Source organism: Priapulus caudatus, unplaced genomic scaffold (assembly GCF_000485595.1).
Source record: "Priapulus caudatus unplaced genomic scaffold, Priapulus_caudatus-5.0.1 Scaffold4, whole genome shotgun sequence".
NCBI classification, from domain to species: Eukaryota; Metazoa; Priapulida; class Priapulimorpha; order Priapulimorphida; family Priapulidae; genus Priapulus; species Priapulus caudatus.
In genome coordinates, this window is record NW_014577065.1 from 455378 (window position 1) to 477678 (window position 22301).

The 22301-nt window shown below is 40.3% G+C and overlaps 1 protein-coding gene across 3 annotated transcripts; it reads left to right on the plus strand.

Moving 5' to 3' along the window:
• Positions 1-663: 663 nt before the first annotated feature.
• LOC106821413 (replication factor C subunit 1-like) lies at positions 664-22134 on the plus strand. 3 transcript variants are annotated; one of them, XM_014826217.1, is made up of 25 exons: positions 664-706; positions 7903-8016; positions 8489-8555; positions 8825-8917; positions 10024-10125; positions 10333-10571; positions 10732-10857; positions 11646-12120; positions 13568-13708; positions 14205-14326; positions 14592-14771; positions 15057-15167; positions 15374-15635; positions 15927-16027; positions 16170-16284; positions 16477-16556; positions 16721-16858; positions 17123-17218; positions 17393-17491; positions 18136-18290; positions 18742-18859; positions 19321-19466; positions 20660-20873; positions 21105-21311; positions 21789-22134. In XM_014826217.1, the coding sequence occupies exons 1-25, from the start codon at positions 704-706 to the stop codon at positions 21921-21923; spliced, it is 3639 nt and encodes a 1212-aa protein (XP_014681703.1). In that variant the 5' UTR covers positions 664-703; the 3' UTR covers positions 21924-22134. The 3 variants fall into 3 exon arrangements, with proteins under 3 accessions (XP_014681703.1, XP_014681688.1, XP_014681695.1); XM_014826202.1 differs by lacking the exon at positions 664-706 and adding an exon at positions 778-817; XM_014826209.1 differs by lacking the exon at positions 664-706 and adding an exon at positions 778-817 and having other exon boundaries at positions 14208-14326.
• The last annotated feature ends 167 nt before the right edge of the window (positions 22135-22301 follow it).

The window sequence follows — 22301 nt, forward strand, 5'->3', positions numbered from 1 at the left end:
TGTTTATATTTTTATATGAGGTATGTTTAGGGTTAGGGTTAAACCGACCGTGCAGGCTCTCCGACTGTTACACGTCGTAGGCCGTGTAGCCTCTCGCCACGTATAGTGTTAAGCGAGATGGGAACTTGTGGCTAGGGTTAGGGTTAGGGTTAAACCGACCGTGCAGGCTCTCCGACTGTTACACGTCGTAGGCCGTGTAGCCTCTCGCCACGTAGTGTTAAGCGAGATGGGAACTTGTGGCTAGGGTTAGGGTTAGGGTTAGGGTTAGGGTTAGTGTTACTGTTAGGGTTAGGGTAGCTCTAGTAACTATAGCCCGCGTACAGTTGCCGCAGGCAGTAATAACATTGACAATATTCAATATTGACAATAACAAGAAAATCTATTTTACTTTTTAGGTCTACATCATACATGAAGTTACTCAGTCGTTCATATTATATACATAACAGACACTTAACTACAAGTACAAGTTACAACTGTGGTAGCGTGTTTGCTTTATGGGATATTTAATGTAATTTTAATGTAATTTTACATACTACCGGCGTTACGTACGTTGAGAGCAATGATTGCGTACGAGTATCTATGGCAACTCCTTAGCGCCGCCTAGTGTGAGTCAAAAGAATAATCTTGCAGCGGTTCCGTGTTTTCCAAAAATCACGCGGGAATTTGCTACTGCCTGCGGACTGCGGAGCCACTGTCGTACAAAATGGTAAGTGTTTGTGATTGCTGATGCTTCTTCCTCTGTCATTACACGGCTCGAGTTAATGAGAATAACTATAATATTATGGGTGCTCTCCGTGGACATTGGGGGAGATATGCTGTAACCGTCCGGCTACGTTGTCTGCCGTTGAGTGTTGTCGATTTAAAACTATGTAACCGTCCGGCTACGTTGTCTGCCGTTGAGTGTTGTCGATTTAAAACTGTTTCAGCGAGAAATACGCACACATAGTGACAGTCTTAATATTTACATTTGTTCGTTATTCTCTACTGTACTGTGTACAGTGTACAACATCAACATGGTAATTGGTAATGGTTGTGGTTGTGTGGTTTTAACTGAAATTACAAAGAAAAATACGCCAAGCATTAAACATTAAAGGCCTAGACACACTGCAGCGACAGCGACCGACCGTAACGACAAACGACGTTTCAGAGAATTAGAAACTATTGTTTCCTATGACTAGTCTATGAGTATGAGCATGACGGCCCATTCCTATTTTACAACCCCAGGTTTAAAAACCCTAACCCTAAACATAACCCTAACCCTAACCAAACTTACGACATGGGTGTGTAAACGCTACTTGTACCAGTATGACTATGAGTATGAGCCATTGCACACACAAGTCACAACGTCACACGCGACAACGACCGGCGACAAAAATATTTAGAAACGTTTCTAATTTCCCGTATTTGATCAGTACGAGATCACCAACTAAGGCAATTTAACTTGCAGATTCCTTTCTGCGCTCAACCATTTCTGCCTTTCCTGTAGCGATGGCAGATATTCCTTTACTCTTTAGCCAATTAACGTTGCCAGAATACGTCAGCCAGATACTGAACTTGGCGCCATCGTTTGCGGTAAAAATCCTGCTTAACGAAGATTCCAGGTGGGAAGGATGGACCAGAGCGAAGTAACAGCAGATGGTTAGGTGTCAATGGAGCTGCGTCACGTGGGTCATCGGATAGTTTGGTAATGGGATGACCATTCATGATGCCTTCTACGATGCACATGAGGGTGACAAGTCCTTCATCATTAAGTTGTTGCTGATCAAGCAAGCTGTTCAAAAAGGCTGGCCAAGTCGCTTCCTTCTGCCATAGGAAGCTGGGCCCATGTATCCACCACTCATTGTCAAGAAGCTCTTGTTCGTACAGTATGTCCTCGTGAAACGTCATCTGCAGGATTGGATTGAGTATTCACATTTAGCCACTGAGTGGGTAATGAGTGCTCACGAATCTCGGCAACGCGGTTGGCAACAAACGTCTGAAACCGCTTGTCGTCATTTCTTATTTAGTGTAAGACTATCATGCTGTCCCTCCAGAAAACTGAGTCCAGCAGTGTCATTGTCAATTCTCGGCGTATTATTTCATCTAGTTTGACAGATAGCACAGCTGCTGCTAATTCGCGGCGTGGTATTGTCGTAGATTTTAAGGCCGCTACTTTGGCCTTTGACATCAAAAGGTTGCAATGCACTTGTCCTAAACCATCCACAATCCTCAAGTATGTTGCAGTTCCATAACCACTCTCCGAGGCATCTGAAAAAAGATGTAGCTGCGCCAAATTTGTATCGTCTAGTGCTGTTGGTTTTATGGAGCGCGGGATCGACATGTCACAAAGCAATGGTAGGTCTCCTATCAACCAGGCCCACTGATTGGCTATAGCTTCAGGCATAGGGTCATCCCAGCCAGTCCCGAGTCTACACAGCTTCTGGAAGAGAACCTTAGCCTTCAGTATGTATGGGCTTACAAAATCCAGGGGGTCATATACTGAGCTTACAATGCTCAATAAGCCTCGTCGAGTGAGAGCCTTGTCTTTCACGTTATTCATCGAAACTAAACATGTCAGTTTCTGTATTCCAGAGTACTCCAAGCGCCCTCTCGGCAGGCAAAGGATCCTTGTCTAAATCTAGAGACACGACTTCCTTGGCCAACCTTGACTATGGAACCGAGCGTAGTACTTTACGTGAATTGCTGATTCACTTGGTGAGGCAAACCCCACCTATGGCAAGCATCTCTCGTAGCTGTTTAACAAGTTCTATTGCCTTTGTAGCATCTGAGACTGACATTAGACAATCGTCAACATAGAAATTCTAGTCAACCATGTTGACGGTGTCAGCGCTGTACTTCCAAGCATTATCAGATGCAGTACGCCTTAGCGCGAAATTCACACAACTCGGGCTCCACACTGCTCCAAACAGATGTGCGGTCATTCGGTACACATGTACACACTTTGTCGGGTCGTCATCTTTCCACCAAAGGAAACGGAGTGTATCTCTGTCATCTTTCCACCAAAGGAAACGGAGTGTATCTCTGTCATCTTTCCACCAAAGGAAACGGAGTGTATCTCTGTCATCTTGGTTGACCAAGACCTGGTGAAACATTCCTTCAATGTCTGCCATAAAGACTATATGGGTTCCTGCCTGAATCGAAGCAGTACTCCAACCAGCTTGTTGGCTAGATCCGGTCCCTGGTGTACCACATCATTAAGTGATGTTCTGCTGTACTTTTCTGCACAGTCAAATATAACTCTCACCTTCCCAGGTTTTCTGGGATGTATGACGGGGTGATGGGGCAGGTATCAGTGCGATTTAGCTCCTCGGGCGGTACAATCTTTGCATACCTCTTATTGCGCATTTCTACTATTCCGGCAACGTACTTGTCTTGTAAACTGTTATCTTTTCTAAGCCGCTTACTTAAGAGATGCAGCCGACGTTCAGCCAGCGACTTGTTGTCAGGAAGAAGGGGCTGTCGCTGCTTGAAGGGAATATTCATGCTATAATGTTCGTTCTCAAAATGCAATGATTGCTCCCAGATAGAGATAACCTTTCTATCACTGACTGACATTCCGATGGTGTCTCCTCCCACATCGTCCAGCTTCCAAAACCTTTCCACTTGGCGTTGAAGAATAGCATCGGCATCGATAAAGTGTGAGGAAATACGAGTTGAGGGCCCTGCTTCCATTGGACCATTGAGAGTCCAGCCCAAAATGGTCTTAGTTGCGTACGTGCTCCTGAACCTCTTTCACGGACTTCCGTAGATATCAATACAGCAGGGTTATCTTGACCAATAAGTAGGTGAACCTCCTTAGTGTTTATGTCTGGTATATTAATGTCCTGCAAATGTGGCCACCTGTCGAGGTCTGCTCTTGTCACAAGGTTGTCACTGCTGATGTGGAGCTTGGGCCTAGTGAGAACATGCGACATGGATATGAGATTTTCATTCTCCAAGTCTGCCACTTCAAGACTTACTACATGGGTGTCAGGGAAAACGTCCTTGTTGTCTAGGGTTGTAAGCGTTATTGTATTATGTCGCCCAGGTACTCCTAGTCTCTTCACCAGCTCCTCTGAACAGAAGCTCTGAGTGGATCCTGAGTCAAGCAGGGCATATGTCGTCATAAAACCGATGGCTCCATATCCTCGAACCTTAACTGGCACAATAGGGAGAGCCACCTTACCCACGTCGGCCTCAGAGCGACTACATGTTGCATTTGTTGAGGTGCTCGCTGTGGGTGTTCGAAGGTTGGCAAGTGTCTGAAATTGTCTGTCACTCTCATTGTTGCTGATCGATGTCGTTCCTTGGTATTGTTGAAGCCATTACCACATTGTCTCTTGGACGTGGAAGATGCAGAAATTTCGTATGCTTCTGTCCACAGCCAGGCACGCCGCACAGTGCACACTGAATTCATTCCGGGAGCACTCAGCAGATCGGTGTCCAGAGCACAGACAATTTACGCAAAGATGTTTACTTTGCACAAAATCTAGCCGTTCGCCGGGTCTCAGTGACTTGAAGCCATTGCAGCCAAACAACGAGTGACGGCCGCCACAATAGTGACGTGGGTTTCAGTCGCCATGGGGTTCATGGCACTGTCTGCGCTTGACGGGTGACAAACTTAGTGGCAGATTGATCTACCTGAATGTTAAAGGTAGAACGCTGCTTCCCCTTCTTGTTATTTGACGTGTCCTTGTGCTGTTGCTTGTCCCTTTCCTGCATGAGCTTGCCGAAGACTGGGTCATTCGCTTGGTCTGCTGCTGCGTCGACGTACTCAACCATATCATCGATGTTAGGGACTCACTCATCTTTTGTCCTAATATGGTAAGCTTTCTTTGCCCAACATTGGCGCAAGTCCATTGGTAGTTTCTCAGCTATCTGAAGAAGACTCCTGCTGTTGTTCAGCTCACCGGGATTCCCCATGGTGGATAACGTCTTTCTGCAAATGCGCAGGTCATCAGCATAGTCCCGCAAAGCCTTACTGCCATTTACATCAGGACAACGATTGATCTTCTCTATCCAAGCTTCTGATATGTGATAAGAGCTTCCAAATCGGCTCTTGAGGAGACTCCTCGCATGAGCATATCCTTCGGCAGGTTCCATCACACTACAGCACTGTATTCGCTTCCTTGCGGGCCCTGTACAGTAGTGCAACAGTCGGGCAAGTTTCGCTTCACTGCTTATGGTATCTTTGTCCACAATGTTCTCAAAGGCACGGATGAAACCCCAGTACTTGAGAGGATCACCATCGAATGACATCATTTCGGTTTTTGGTAGCTGTAGAGCTTCTACTAAAGATTGCTGTTGTGCCCTAGTGTCATTAAGCATCTGAACGAGAATGTTTCCTATTCCTTGTTGACCTGTAGAGTCCAGTTTGCTGGTTTGTGTCGGTCGGTGATCTGCCCTCATTGCTGTGGGTTGTCTTACGTTTAAATTGGGTTGAATAATTCGTTGTGCCTCAGTGGAGTGCCCTACGTTGGCTATCGGACGCGTCCAGTGTAAGACATGTGTACGTGGTACCAATATCCGACCTTCCACGTAGAGTTCCCTCAGCCTCCGAGTTTGTTCGCTCATGAGCCTCAGCCTTTGCTATGCTCTCCTGAAGATTGAGTTCTCTGCGACGCTGTTTCAATTCCAGCTCTTCTCTTTCAAGTGATCGTCGAGTTGCAAGCGAGGCTGCTTCTACTTCTAGAGCAGCCCTCTCAGCCGATGCCTTGAGGCGTTCGCTCATAACAGAGCTGGTTCTTGAAGCATTCGACGAGTAACTTTTTGCCTTGGAATGTAGTGTACGACGACTGACATTGCTGGCAGAGTCGTCAGGGCGAATTTCATCTTGTGCAGATTGCACCTCAGCCACCCAATTCTCAACCCGTTTCCGCATTTGAGCAACTTCGTCGATCACTGAATCGATTACTGAATTCTGCACGTCAGCCTCATCGGTGAGCAGTGCATGATATTCGGCTTGCCGTTGCATGTACATCGACAATTCTTCGTCCAAATGTAGAATCTTTACTTGCACTTTGTTCAAATTCTGCGTGATACTCATCAAATCACGGATGTCGTTTAATACTCTCGTTAGCATTGCCTTAGCTCGCCCGCACGTTGATCCCATTTTCTTCAGAACGTTCTCGTCGTGACGAGCCGAGTTCTGTCCACCACTTGCCATTCTGAATGTCTTATTGAGACGTACGGCGATTTAAAACTATGTAACCGTCCGGCTACATTGTCTGACGTTGAGTTTTGTCGATTTAAAACTGTTTCAGCGTGAAATACGCACACATAGTCTTATTTACATTTGTTTGTTCTCTACTGTACATGGTTGTGGTTGTGTGGTTTTAACTGAAATTACAAAGAAAAATATGCAAGCGTTAAACATTATGCTATAACAAGTGTTACATGCGTAACAAACAAACCGTTATAGTAATTTACCACAAACTAGAGTATTAACTATTATATGTGTTACTTACATCGCTGAGATGTCTGGGTGTCTATGGAAATGTCGTTGTCTTAATAAAGAACGTGTCGCGCACACTGATACGTGATTTGTGGCTGTCGCGTGTACCTGCCTGGCTGGCTTCTGGGAAGTGATTAACGCGCATGCTTGTAAGCCTCTCGCTACGCGTCTTTTCAACAAACTACACTATTTAGTGGCAGCACCATGATACAGTCGCAATGAATTTATAATAAACCAAATTCGGCAGTAACATATACGATATGTCATTATTTTATTTATTTAATTAGGCCCTAGCGGCTAGCCTAGGGTCTAGGCGGGGGAGTAGGCCATGGCTACTGCGACTGGCTAGGCCGGGTTGATATCTTACTCGTACTACTAGTACTAGCTAAGCCTGCTGCCTAGCCTTAACTTTAGTCAGTTTAGGCTTAAGTAAGCCCTACTTATAGCTACTAAAGTAAAGGCTAATGTAAAGACTAAGTCTAGCTAAGTCACTAAGTGACATGAGCTCCTCATCGACATCGACGGAGATGGTCAATCCTAGTTTGGGACCTCGCAATACGCAAATGACGACGTACAAAGCACTTGACTCTGACAGCTCTAGTTTCTAGAGTCTAGACTAACCAGCCAACAATCTCTAATGGCACCGGCACTATAGTACTCATAGTGACTATAGTACTAGTAGTGGGACTGCTGGCACTACTGCCTGTGATTTAGTAGTGTGTGGTAGCTGTACTGCTCGTGAATAATCAAAAGAAAAATTGCCCTCACCCTTTCTGGGGACGTAATTCTGTATTGTTCTCCCCCTCCTTACCCCTTCTCCACATCTTTGTATTCCCCCATCAAACTTCTCCCCTTTCCTTTACCTATATACCCCACGCCTCTCGCTTTCTCCTCCATTTTCTTAGCTCTACGTCATAACCCATCTGCCACATCCCTCCACCTCCTTCCCAATTCTTTACATGATATGTCTTCGTCTTCAGCTACTCTGCTCCAATTTCTCCTTTCCCATTCTCCAACTTATCTGTCTTTCCCATCTCTCATCTTCGAACTCATCAACCTTCTCTCCTTCCTCTCCATGTACATATCCTTACCCGTTTCCATTCATTCCTGCCATCTCTTCCCTCCTTACATCGTCTCCACCTCTACCACCCATCCTCTCTTTACCTTAATTGTTTCTCCCCCATCACATCTCCACCCTTTCTCCTTGCCGTCTCCATAAGATGTGTCAATAATCTTATACACAGGACTGAAATACACTACTTGAAGCCACATGAGCCAGTTATATTAAGTGGCCATGACACATCATATTTACTGTGTGAGTCAATAATATTCCATACGTGGATGAACGATGTGGTAATCTTCAAGCTATATTCATGAATGGAAACCTATGGAGCATAATTGCCTGTGTCAATTGACTGTAGTTTTGTATAACATTCATTGTGCATATATCGTATTTTATTGTTTTACAGGATATCAGAAACTTTTTTGGTGGGCAAACGTCCACACGGACAAAATTGACTGAATCCCAGAAGCCAATATCAGTGCGAGACGAGACGAGGAAAAGATCTAGCAAAAGAAAACAGGTACTTAATTGTTGCTATATGTCCTTAGCACAGGTATCTTTGTTGTTTGTAATCACTATACACCCTGCCTAGCATAGTTATGTATCCCAGCAACCCATGCAATTATCATATGAGATTTAATGCAAAATGGTTTTACAAACAAGAAGAAAGTGTCTATCTTGAAATTTGGAATTGCAGTCTTTTAGACCATTACTTTTTCTGTCAAATTTACATGAATATAATGTATTGTAGGCTTCTAAGCACATTGTCACATTTTGTGCTTGGTCACACTTTCATATGCTTCTGCTTATTTAGAAGCCCTACACATCCATTACTGCTTAGGTTGTATTGCTGTATCCTGCTGTTATTACATCTTATAGCCACTCGTGTGTTCTCTCTAATATACACCCCTTTTCCTAAATACAGGCTGTACATGTTGTATGGTGCGAGATCCTTGCCAGCTTTTAATGTAACTTGATATTTTGTGCTTGAGGTGGAGAGCTCAGACGAAGACATTAAAAAGAAGTCAAGATCAAAGAAGAGGGTAATTATAGAGTCTGGTACGTTAACAATCATGTTGGAATTCATTATATAATTAATGAACAAGCACACAATAAATTCGTATATTATAACATTTCCACAGAATATCTACAAATCAGATATGGCAATGAATTTGGTGCTTTATACACACCTATGTATTGATTATTCTCTAAAAGTTGCATGACTGTAAAATCAAATGCTAGTTTTTTGTGAATAAGAATTATCTGGGATGTTTGCCGTGATGTGACTAATGTAGCAAGCTGTGTGTATATATATATATATCTTATAGAATCAGATGACGAAGACCCATTGCCCAAGAAGAATGTGAAACGCTTAACCAGGAAAACCAAAAAACAGCAAGTTGTGATTGTATCTGACACGGGTATGGAAAAATATTTTTGTTTTGCTTATTTACACAAGTTTTTGCCAATATATATATATATATATATTTGTTATACGGCAGCAAATCATAAGGCATTGTAATTAGTGCAAAGCATTCCATTATCATATGTCATGAAATAAAAACCAGCAGTATCTGTGAGTTGTCCAGTGAGTGGTGATCCCGACTGATGTAAATTATGCGGTCTTATTAGAAGTGTATCGATACACCAGGGTCACGGTATGGTACACTGACAGAAAGAGAGATATTGTAATTTTTATAATTTGTATGCTATGATAAATTTGTCATATCGTGGTGATGTAGTATAATTGTTAACTCTTCAAGTGAAAGTTACATTTCTGTTTTTTTCGTAAAAATTAATTTGTTAACTTTTTCGCCAGTAAGGGCGGGCTTCTGGCCTGTTACAATATTGCCAGCAGTTAAAAAAAACATGTTCACTGGGCACAGATGTGGCTGGAATAGAGAGGTAGTTTTTCATGAGGCGTGAAAGAAGTGGATAGGTATGGGGGGCCAACGATAAAAATATTATTTAGCACATTGTTTAGAGTATAAAGTCATTATTTACTTTGTTTGTTGTTTGTTTTTTGTTTGTTTGTTTGTTTGTTGTTTGTTTGTTTGTTTGCTTGTTTGTTTGTTTCTCCCACCACCAATCGAGTAGATTTCTTTTGGGTGGAATCATTGTTGGTACCATTTAAATATGATACTGGATGCTCATAATATTTCCATAATTGAGATTTGTTCAACGATGGCGTGTTTGCTAGTTCAAGCTTGATCGCTAAATTGTAAACACTGGCAACTCCCACCACGACCACCACCACCAGTGGCCCCATGATGTATAGCAAAATAATGATTGTTTCATTGGAGGTGGACAGTATCAGGTCTCATATGTGGAATTGTACTTCTTCTCCCTGGCAGCATGTCAGAACACTCATGTAACAAAAAACTGGTTGTAAGAGAAACATGGAGCTTTGTGAACTAATAAATAAATGTTGCCTGAGACTGGAAGTCAAAGGTGACATAGATTCTTTATTCTTTGACATAGATCCTTCTTGCCCGGGCAACCAGGTAAAAATTACATAATATTATAGGTTCAGATGATGAAGATCCATTGCCTAAAAAGCCCACCTCAAACACAAGACAGTCAAGCAAGAATACCAGAAGCAAACCAGCTGTGCTTGCATCTGGCTCAGGTAACAAAACTTATTTTAATAGCAGTTTAGTAGCAAATTGACACTGTGGTCCTGCAGCACTTGTTCAGTATAGAATATACATTATGTGCCTACGTACATGTCTACTTGTAGTAGCATTACAAATCTATGCATAGTGCTGCTGTGCACCAGTTGGGTACCATTTAAAATTGCACTGATGATCTATATATTCCTTGTTTATGTGTGTAGATGATGATGAGGAATTTGAATCAACAAAGAAATCCAGAAGTAGGTGGAAATCGCCACGTAAATCTCCAATCAAAGGTCAGGGTACGATAGATCAGTTTGTCTCTCCTAAGAAGAAAGATGTCGCCAAGAAAAAGCAGAAAACTCCGGCCAAGTCGAAACCTATCTCTGTCGCTGATTTCTTTGGTGCAGCATCTGTGACAAGGTCAAGTAAACCTGTAGTGGCAGCAAAGAAAAAAGAGGTGCATAGTTTTTTATGTACTTTACATTTTACTATTTGCCATCAATTAAGGTTAAACAAACTTAAAATCACATTGATTTTCTGGCTAGTGCAAGTACATGTTTTGGTGTGAAATGGAATGTTACATAATGAAGTGTGCATGTTTCTGTTATGGATTACAGTCTAAAGTTGACATGAAGAAAAATGACGGCTCACATCATAATGTTGATGAATTAGAGATCCATGATGATAGTGACTTTGAGGAAACTTTAATTGTAATTGACTCCGACGCAAAGAAACCAAAAAAGGTATTTTTTGCAGTTGTTTTTAGTTCAGTTTTCTTTATATAGAGTATATAGGCTATAATACATAATAAGTTAAACTTATGGTCATGCATGATCATCTAAATCATACATCATATTAACAATGCTCTTTCACCAGTTCAATGATCTAGTATTTTTAGCTCATCTGATATAGTGAGACGAAGCTTTTACAGGGTTTCTTCAGACATTTATAACATGTTTCGACATGACTTCAAAGCTGATGCTAATTTCAGACATTGGCTATGAACTTGCCTAATTAAAATGGTTTTATTTCCAGCTGTGCATTGTTTACTTTTGAAAATCTGAACACAGTTGTGGTGTGTTTTCAGTTTGATTGACATGTCTCGATACAAACTGAGCGAGTTTAACTGTGTATTATGACGGCTTGTGACATGCATAATTGATGCCAATTGTATTGGTAATCCATCCATAAATGACATGTCTTTTCAAATTCCTAGAGAGCACGATGTAGTCTGATGAATCTGCTACACATGTATTACAAGCCAGTATATGCTGCCATGTAAAAAGTCAATATAACTAATAGGCAAACAGGCGCATTCATAGCATTTATAATGGGGGGGGGGGGGGTAAATATTAGCACTTGTAAAATTGTGATGTATTCTGTAGGTATCCTGTTTTTTGGATATTTTAGTATAGTATAGCTCAGTTTAGTTTAGATTGTGATCTTCTTCGCCTTTGACATCTATGGATTGTATATACTATGATCACCATATTGTTAGTGATTATTTATGTAATTGGGGATCTTATTGCAGCCCCAAGTAGAGCAGTATGTGAGGTCACGAGTCAGTCCACGCAAGGATATATCGACGACTTCTACAGGTACTGGTATTGCAGTGGATGATGTCCAGAACAAGGCAGAATCACTACCTAAACCGGTACAAACACTATCCAAAACTCCTGTAAATGGAGACAGAAGGCATGATGTGTTGCCCTTGAAGATTCCACTAATAAAAACTGTCAAGGATGAAGGTACATCTCAACAGAAAATTAGCCCAAGGAAAAGGACAACGGATGAGAGGTCAAAGTCACCTCCTCCAAAGCAGGCCATGGAGGAGCAGTCAATGTCACCAACTTCTCGGAGAATTAGCCCAAGGAAACAGGCAATTAGTGCACAGTCTGACTCGCCTGTTCATCATCGGAGAATCAGCCCAAGGAAACAAACAGCAGATGAACGATCAAGGTCACCGACTCCTGTCACTGATGCCACAAAGTTAGCGAAAAAGCAAAGTAAGGATGTGTAAGGTGGATCTGACTTTGGTGTTTTACATTTGCCAGTATAACTCCTGTACCATCAATATGTGACATTAGTTACTTAGCAGACACAGCATTATTAACATTACTTACTGATTCTGATTTATTTTCGTCTTTCTTTTGCTTTTGTATTTAAGTAGTGTTTGAGCTATATAACGATGAATGCCAAATTAAACTAGAACATGTAGAATCAAAATTGAGCAGAACAGGTGATGGGACACGTTTTGTGCTCATTGTATCCCCCGCGATGAAGTGGGCGGGGATACTATGGTTTCATGTCTCCCCAGCTGCCGCCGCCGCCGCAGACAATTTCCCTTCTGCTCTATAACTCGACCCCTAATTGACCTAGCGCTACCAAACTTGGTAGACTTACACATCTTGGGGAGAAGGTGAGCAGCGTACCAAAACCAGGTCACTGCGACCTTTATTTGACCTTTTCCATGACCTTGATCATATTTCCCTTCCGCTCTCTAACTCGGGCCCTAATTGACCTAGCGCTACCAAACTTGGTATACTTACACATTTGGGAGAAGGTGCTGCAGAGTACCAAAACCACATCACTACGACCTTTATTTGACCTTTACCCTGACCTTGATCATATTTCCCTTCCGCTCTATAACTCGGCCCCTAATTGACCTAGCGCAACCAAACTTGGTATACTTACACATCTTGGGGAGAAGGTGTGTCGCGTACCAAAAACAGGTCACTACAACCTTTATTTGACCTTTACCTTGACCTTGATTATATTTTCCTTCCGCTCTATAAATCGGCCCCTAATTGACCTAGCGCTACCAAACGTGGTATACTTACACATCTTGGGGAGAATGTGTGTTGCATACCAAAACAAGGTCACTGCGGCTTTTATATGACCTTGACCTTGATCATATTTCCCTTCCACTCTATAACTCGGCCCCTAATTGACCTAGCGCGACCAAACTTGGTATACATACACGTCTTGGGGAGAAGGTGTGTCGCGTACCGAAACCAGGTCACTGCAACCTTTATTTGACATTGACCTTGACCTTGACCTTTATCATATTTCCTTTCCGCTCTATAACTCGGCCCCTAATTGACCTAGCGTGACCAAACTTCGTATACTTACACATCTTAGGGAGAACACGTATCTTGGGGGCATACATGTAGTTGGCGACAACTGCCCTTTCTAGTTAGTTAGTAGGTATCTTATTCTAGTGCACAAAAACAATTTTTGACTCAAAAATGACGAGCAATGTTCTTCCTGTTAGGCTTGATATATTGTAATTACCAGTATCCAATTAAATGTTTCCCAAAAATTCTTCTTGTAATTTTAATGGGGGAAAAACGTGTTTTTTTCAGTATCCTCATAAAACGTACAAGTTAAAATATGAATGATTCATAATACTATATGAAATGCTCTTATTGATTTTGACTTCTCTCTGTTTAGGTATAGCTGGTAAGCTAGCACACAAGGCACGGGTAAATACTAAGGAAGCAATAGGCCGTAACGCTCCAGAAAAGAAAATAGATGTCACAGCAAAGCCTTCTACTCCTGTGAAAGTCCTTGTAGAAGACACCCCGCCAAAATGTAAGGTGCATTCTATAGCACTTGCATTAAAGAGGTTAAGAATAGCAAGCCTTTGTGCATGTGTATATAGAAATAATTATTATAGAACATGATGATCATTCAGTGTTCAGAGATAAGTGGGCTGTATATTAAGTAGCTAAGTTGTGTGGTATCTAGTAACATAACATAATTATAACATATAATTAAGTGCTCATATTTTACAGTGTCTAATATTAATCTATTTGGTAAGCTGTTTAGTTTCCTTAGTGTGTGGTGTATACTATGGTCTTTCCCATTTTCCAAATGAATCCTATGTCTAAAATAGCGATAAATATAATAAATTAACAATTAACATATTGGATAAAACTTATAATGTGTAACTTGTAGGCTGTTTTATTAGCTCTTGATTATATATTTATATATTGAATTAATATTGTATGAGTTTAGTATTGTCTCCTCGCATAACTATTGTGGAACTATGTATAGTACTACATGCATTTTACATTGTCTCTTCCAGCAGCAGAGACATCTGGAGTTAAGCCGTCAAATGAGCCTGGCGAGAATAAGACCCCATCTGGTTACAAGGCATATCTAAAGCGAGAAGGTCCAAAACATCTTGGTGCCAAAGAACTGCCAATGGTATAATGTAATCATCCTATGTGTGTGCAATGGGGCAATTAGTTCATTATCTCACAAGTTTACAATGTAATATTGTAAACAACTTGTATTGTAGATAACTGATTATCTTGTGTCTATAAAAAAAATGTTGTCCATAGAATAATAGAAAAATAATTCGAGGTAATTCCTCTCTAGTTGGTCTTCATAGTAGCAAATTAGGACGTGTGCAATAGCCGGCTACATTTGACGCTATAGAGACATGTAACACTAAACACTGGGTGTGCAGGGTGGGGAGAACTGCTTGGAAGGTCTCACGTTCGTCATCAGCGGTGTGTTGGATTCCTTGGAGCGCGATACAGCGAAGGAGCTGGTGGAACGACACGGTGGGAAAGTGACGACCAGTGTTAGTGGCAGGACGAGCTACATCGTTCTCGGCGAAGAGCCAGGAGAGAGCAAGCTTGCTAAGGTATTCATTTTATCACTTGCTCACGTACGATACATACTTACTCATGTGATGCGGGATGTGGGAAAGCCACATAAGTAGTATAGAACCTGAGTGTGCATATGAATAGAGAAGAAGTTCTGAGAATGAGGCCATCTTTTAAATCACTTATATAGCAGTGTAGTCCAGTGCATGGATTTAAGGAAAAGCTTCATTAAGCATGTGCGAGCATATGCAAGGTAGATTTAATTACATCACACTTGATTAGTAGATGGAGAGGAGCATTGCCGAATTTATATGCATTTGCAGGCTCAGAAATGCGGCACAAAGCAGCTAGATGAGGATGGCTTGTTGGACCTTATACGAACCTTGCCTGCTAAGCGTTCCAAGTATGAACATTCCCCATCGCCTAAACCCAAGGTTATTGTTCTGTGGTTATAACTTATAATATTACATTCTATTTCTCTAAAGATAAAACATTGCTGCTTTGTAATGATTGAAAAAATGTAATAGCTATTTAATATTATTATGTGAACATTATTATAATAAAGTAACTATGAAGAAAAAACACGATATATAAAAAAACATGATAGAAGTTTGTCATGTACAATAATGTTCATTTTCAGGTTGAAGTATCTAAACCATCTTCAAGGGCGATATTGCCTAATAAGTCGCAACAGTCTTCATCGCAGGAATGTCACAGCCAATCGCAGCCGAGTAGCAGTCAGTCAGCATCCAGCCTTCTGTGGGTAGACAAGTACAAGCCCAAGAAACTGAGTGAAATTGTCGGTCAGTCAGGTGACAAAAGCAACGTGAAGAAACTCGTCAACTGGCTAAAAAACTGGCACAAGAATCACTTGAGTGGAGCACCTAAAAAGGCAGCATGGGGTATACTGCATGATTGTACTGTAAATTTGTCATTGTGATTTATAGTTCATGAATGTTGCAATTATTATCAGCCCCTCTCTTCTTTATAATAATAATAATAATAAATGTAGGTAGGGCATGATATTGAGATTTAATTTTTGTCGTCTTTTCATATCTGTCGAATACACTATACTACTGTGACTATAGGTACTAATTGATATTTCAATCATATGTATGCTGAAGTATACATATAAATTTACATGTGTCCACTAAATGCAAATCTACGTTACATTGAAAAAGCTGTCCTTTTAGGTCGATTTGGTGCTAGTGATGATGGTTCCAGCTTTAAAGCTGCACTTTTGTCAGGACCTCCTGGTGTTGGCAAAACTACAGCTGCAACACTTATTTGTAAGGTAAGCATAACATGCGCATTAACGTAAAATGACAAATTTTGAAAATCCTTTGCTAGCTAATTATTTACATATAAATTACCGGTTTCTTTGTAATTACTAATCGATTATTCTCAAAAACTGAAAAGAGTTCTTGCATGTTTAGGAACTAGGTTTTAACTATGTGGAACGCAATGCTTCGGATACACGCAGCAAAAAGCTACTGAAGGAAGTGGTGACACAAAGTGTTGACAACAACACGGTCACAGCATACTTTACTGGTATTGTATTTAATACTAATCAAGTTATATTCTGTTAAAATGATTTGACTGTATGGGTATCTTCTGTAGCCTTTGCACGTCGAGGAGCTTTTTGGAATACTAGTGTTATGTTTTATTCACTATATAGTAATTATTATATGATAGAATAAGCTATAACTTGTATTTGGTACATGTATATATTTGTTCCAAAAGGTGGTCCAAGTGACAAGAATGTTCTTATCATGGATGAAGTCGATGGAATGGCTGGGAACGAAGACAGAGGTGGTTTAACTGTAAGCAGAATTCATACAATATATCAGCACTTCTGCTTTTACTCCTGATGATATCATATTGTAATGTGCTGGGCCTGAATTAGTTAATACATTGTCTAAGTGGCATGTAGAGCAGTTTTCACGAGCTGTGATAGTTAGTAAAGATTTTTATTCTGTTTCCACAGGAGCTGATTTCGCTAATCAAGTCTTCAAAAATACCAGTTATCTGTATCTGCAATGATCGACACAACATGAAGATGCGAAGCTTGGTGAACTACTGCTATGACCTAAGGTTCTACCGGCCTCGTGTCGAGCAGATTAAGGTACACGTTGCAGAGTGGAGGGCTAAAATCAAATCTATGTCTCTGGGTTCATTGTGTAGAACTTAGTAATTTGCTGTTTAAATATGTTTGATGAAAATGCTAAACAATTTAGGTAGGTGTGGTTTGAGATGTCAAACTAGTAAAGCAACTGTATCAATGGTATTTGTTCAACATTGTGCCACTGAGAACGTGGGAGATTGTTACAGGTGAGCATGCAGATGTGAATCTATTGTCATCATGGTAACAGTGATTTGCCATTACCAGGGAGCACTGATGAGCATAGCATTCAAGGAAGGTGTCAAGATTTCTCCTCCAGCACTGGAGCAGATAATACAGGCTTCTAACCAAGACATCAGACAGGTAGTACTGCAATGCTTTACCTGCCATTCTCTAGTATTGATTGTTATAATTATATCTGAATGTTTCTATGATATCTTAAATGTACCAATGGGAGGGGTGATAAATTTGGGGTGATTTGCATATTAAAGTGTAGGGTATTGAGTCTGAGAATTTTTATTCATACACGCTTTCCAGGTTATTCACAACTTGTCGATGTGGAGTGCTGCAGAAAAATCACTTACGTATGACCAGGTGAAGGTGGATTCTAGCAAGGCAAAGAAGGACATTAAACTGGTACCATGCATGCATTATCTCACATTTCAGGTTATATTTGAAAATTTATGATCAGCGGTGAATCAGTATGTTACGCAGGACCTCGCCAGTCTCTCCTCCCAATTTCTTAACCTCAATAGAATTTTATGCAAAAAAATTATGTCACTAACATGAATCATTGGTTATTTGTTTTGTTTTCAGCTAGTCATTATTTTTTTTATGTTTTCCACCCGGGTGATATCATCTTCAACGCTTTTTTTGGAAAATCCATATTTTGGTATTTTCACGAAGTTGCTAAATAAGAAGCTAGCGTATGAGTGAGAATTGTCCATCGAGTCATTCCCCAAATTGTAGTTCAGCAGGATTGAATAGTATCATTTTGCATGAAAGAATTTACCACCATTGGCTAAATGCACCTTTGAAGTGACAGATCAAGTCCATTACTTAGTATAACAATAAGCAATTAAATAAATTAACATTTAAATTTGAGTAGGGTTATAATTTCTAATTTTTTTGCACTGATGGGTGAGTTTACTTCTATGATCTTTTTTTAAAACAAATTTCAGGTTTACTGAGATTGTACAAGAAGAATTTATAAACTATTTTAGCTGCAAGTGTTTTTACTCGCATTGCCACGCATCTTCTGATGGAAGCTTCTGTTGTAGGGTCCATTTGATGTCTGCAGGAAGGTGTTCGTTGGTGGAGAGGAAACAGCTCATATGACTATAAACGACAAGTCCGATTTGTTTTTCCACGACTACAGCATCGGCCCTCTTTTTGTACAGGAGAATTATCTACATGTGACGCCATATGAAGCAAAGCAAGTTGAATGAAATTTGATACCTTATCTGTTGTATTGATTGTTTGTTGTGGGGTATATAATGGGCTATATCAACTTGTGGTATTTGATAGATTGAACTACCTATTTAATAAGCGTGGTATAACTAAAACGATATATCCAATCCTCTGCAAAGTATTAGAAAGAAACAATGTAATGAAATAATGTAACAGCATTAGACACTAGTACACATGGTTTCTTAATAATTGTTACTATAATACTATACTATATAATACATACTGAACTGGCATCTTGATAGACAGATGTGCCATCTAAATGCAGGCTTGGTGATCATCTGTAGGTACTATCATGGCCTACTACTCTAGTCAATTCACATCATACCATATTCATGGGTATTGCTGTATTGAGTAATGATCCTAGAAATTTAATATATTTGTATATTAGTGTGTGTAACACTGGTTGTGGTTTTTAGGGGTAACAAAAAAAGGCACATGGCATTACTGAGTGAGGCAGCAGACAGCATTCGTGATGGGGATATTGTAGACAAGATGATTCGCAAGCATAATGAATGGAGTCTTCTGCCTACAGAGGTAGGAATCAAGCACATGTGGTCATATCAGACACATATACATTGAGTACCACTTGATGAAAGGAGCAGCAATCGCGAAACTCAGTAATAAAATAACCATTATCGAAGTGACGTAAATATTAACCATGAAGATAAAATAAACAAAATTATCCACTCTCTCCTTTGACGTGCAAGGGCAGAGCTTTACCACGAATTTATCAACAATTGCGACAATAATACGTGTTGTCTATACCAAAAGCTAATTCCAACAGATTTATAAAAGCCAGTGTATTGCTTATTTGGTTTTTAAACTCGTATGATTAATTACGTGTAGAGCTATATATAGAGGTATATATACTACCAATCTAATATATCTATAAATCAAACATAGTTGAGCTGTTATGTGTTATGCACAGATTACATGAGAATGTATGTTTTGCAATTTTATCACAATTACAACTGCGTTTATCATTTACTAATCAGGCAATGTTTGCAAGTGTTATACCCGGAGAGAATATGAGAGGGTATGTCGGACAAATGGTCACCTTTCCAGGATGGCTCGGTAAAAACTCGACAACCAGCAAGATATCTCGCCTGATACAGGATCTTCACATGCACATGCATCTCAGGTATGTAGAGGTAGGCGTAGCTCTACTGATGCCTTTTCATACAGCACCAGTTAGCTGTCGCTATTACATAATCAGTGAACTTGCTGCAGTTTCATTGCTACGATTACCCCACTACAATTCGCTTACAATTTTTAAAAATTATTAACTATTAGAATGAAAACTAATTTAATCTATGCTTAAAATTCTAGAACAGCTTGTGATATGAACTAATGAATGTGCCTAGATGTGTAGTAGAGCACAATTTTAGTGTCAATTTCAGTGCAAACAATTTCTCAATTTCTGTGGTTCATGCCATAAGCTGGACCCCTAAAATGTTAGCTGTACCCCTTAAGTTTTCACTTAAACGGCCCAGCTGGCTATTACTATTTGTGGTAAATTTTCATCATTGCGACCAGGAGGGAAAAGAAATTTGAGGTAATTTAAGAATTAGTATCATATGCACGTGGAGTACATTGATGCAGGACACAGATTCTAGGAACATTCACATTATATGCACACTTTACGTGCCACCTACGTATGTGTGCACGAGTTCCATCTTAGGAGAAACTATAAAAAGGAGTTTTTGAACAATAAAGAATAGCTGACATTATATTGAGATTTGTTTGTTCAACATTTATTGTACATGTTGTAGGAAAAAACCCAAACCCTAGACCTTGGTGTTTTGTTGTCACAGAACTGCCTGAAAATCGCTCAGCAAGCAGGAAATTGCCTCCAGAATTCGAACATTGTCCTGGCAGGCATTTGCTTCTGAACCCTCTTCCTAGCAGCATACACCCCTTTCAGACCTCTCCCCGATCCATCCATAAATATACTGCCTTATGAAATTCCTGTATGTATGTGTTCCTGCATTACTGCGGGCATTGACAGTGTTAAAACTAATTATAAGTGTGGTAAACCTTTACTTACTTAGTGGTATATCCCAACTAAGTACTTGTAGTATCCGTCCCCATCATCACTATGAACAACCATAGCATTACGTAGTAATATATCTTAAGTTTTAATAAATATGCTCAACTTTTATGCAGCGATCAGTTTCATTCAGGTTAACTTTTAATATACCAATGCCGTTGTATACAAAGAGATTGAAATGCATAAAACTTTATAATTAGATCACAACTCATTGTGCCATCATGTCAACTCATTGTGATGTCTATCAAATCACTTTTACATTCATTTGTGTACAATAACTTTAGGATATCAGGAGACAAGTCAAGTCTGGGACGGGATTATCTGCCACACATAAGACACAACCTGACTCAGCCACTGATAACAAAGGGCAGCGATGGCATCGCGGAAGTGATGACAGTAATGGACAATTACTGCCTGCTAAGAGAGGACATTGATTCGATCATGGAAGTCACACAGTGGCCAGGCTCTAGGGACCCCATGAGCCAAATAAACCCTAAGGTAGCATATAATATTCAATTTACTGCACTAAGTTTTCTTTAGCAAGCTTACAATATATGTGAGTGAAGCAAGTGTGGATTGAAACATCAGATTTACTACCAATAAACCTGGTACAATACTAACTTCCATTCTATACTTACTTGTGATGTATTGTGAACTTGTACATGACCACTGAGTAGATTTCATGGCGATTACTGTGCACATTTCATGTTTTTCGTTTCGCAATGGCAGGTCAAGGGAGCTTTTACAAGAACTTACAACAAGGAGGTGCACCTCAACCCCTACTCTATCACTAGTGTTACAAACGGGAAGAGGGGGAAAACAAGAGGAGGTGGTGCTGAGGGAGAGCTGGATCTCTTGGGAGGGGAAGGAGAGGTGGCACCAGACAGTGAGCACAGTGAGGAGGAAGGTGTAACTGCAGATGCAATGATCAAACAGGTACCGCTACTGACAGCAATCTGTAAGATAATTAAGTCAATCAGCGAGGATAACTGGAGTTTAACATGGTGGATGGTCATGTAGCCACTGTTGAGAGAGAATAAATTGCAATAAATTGCATTAAAAATAACCGCATTAAAAACAATGTATTAAATATCGATTTATCATATTACATAATTTTAATTGAAATCAGATCCAACTTTTGTCTGATCCCTTCATAAATGTTAACCAATAGCAAAATCCATTAATTGCAGTTATTGTACACATGGGTACCATGGCAACTACGGTTTTGTTTTGGTATTTGCAAACTCTCACCCATCACCCCGGTTTTGGTATCACTTTCTTACCCATACCAACATCGTAGTAGCAATAATTTGGTGTTATTATACTGAGTTAAAATGAAAGTCGGGCCATTTTAGAGCAGCAGATTTGTATAATTATGTATATAATCAATTTCACAATTTTTTATAATTTCAGTCTAAAGCAAAGGTAGCTGCAGGTAGCAAGAGGAAGGCAGGAGTGACTGCTTCAAAATCTGAAAAAGCAAAGGGTGGCAAGACACATGGATCCCAGGGCACTAGTAAAGCACGGGGAAAAGGTCGGACTAAATAAAGGACTTGTTTGTAGAACGCAGGATGCTCGTGCAAGAGATATGTGGTTATTCTTTGACATTTCTGCATATTAGACTAAGTTGCAACATCGTGCAAGTATATTGTATAGTTTCGTTGTAATTGTGCTCAGATATTCATGGGTAGAAATTAACTTTTGAACAAGGGAGTCCAACGGACTCCCTGCTCTCAAAAAGAGGGAGTCCGCGGCAAAATGAGGGAGTCCACATCTGAAGTTCAAAATTAAAGATATTAACAATAACGCATGTGCTTATTTTCAAGATTCATGCGGTTGCACGTCTGCCAAATTTTCTTTGGGCATTTGCTGAAAAAATACGGTAATTCCATGAGGAACGAACTGTAGTTCGTATGGCATAATTTT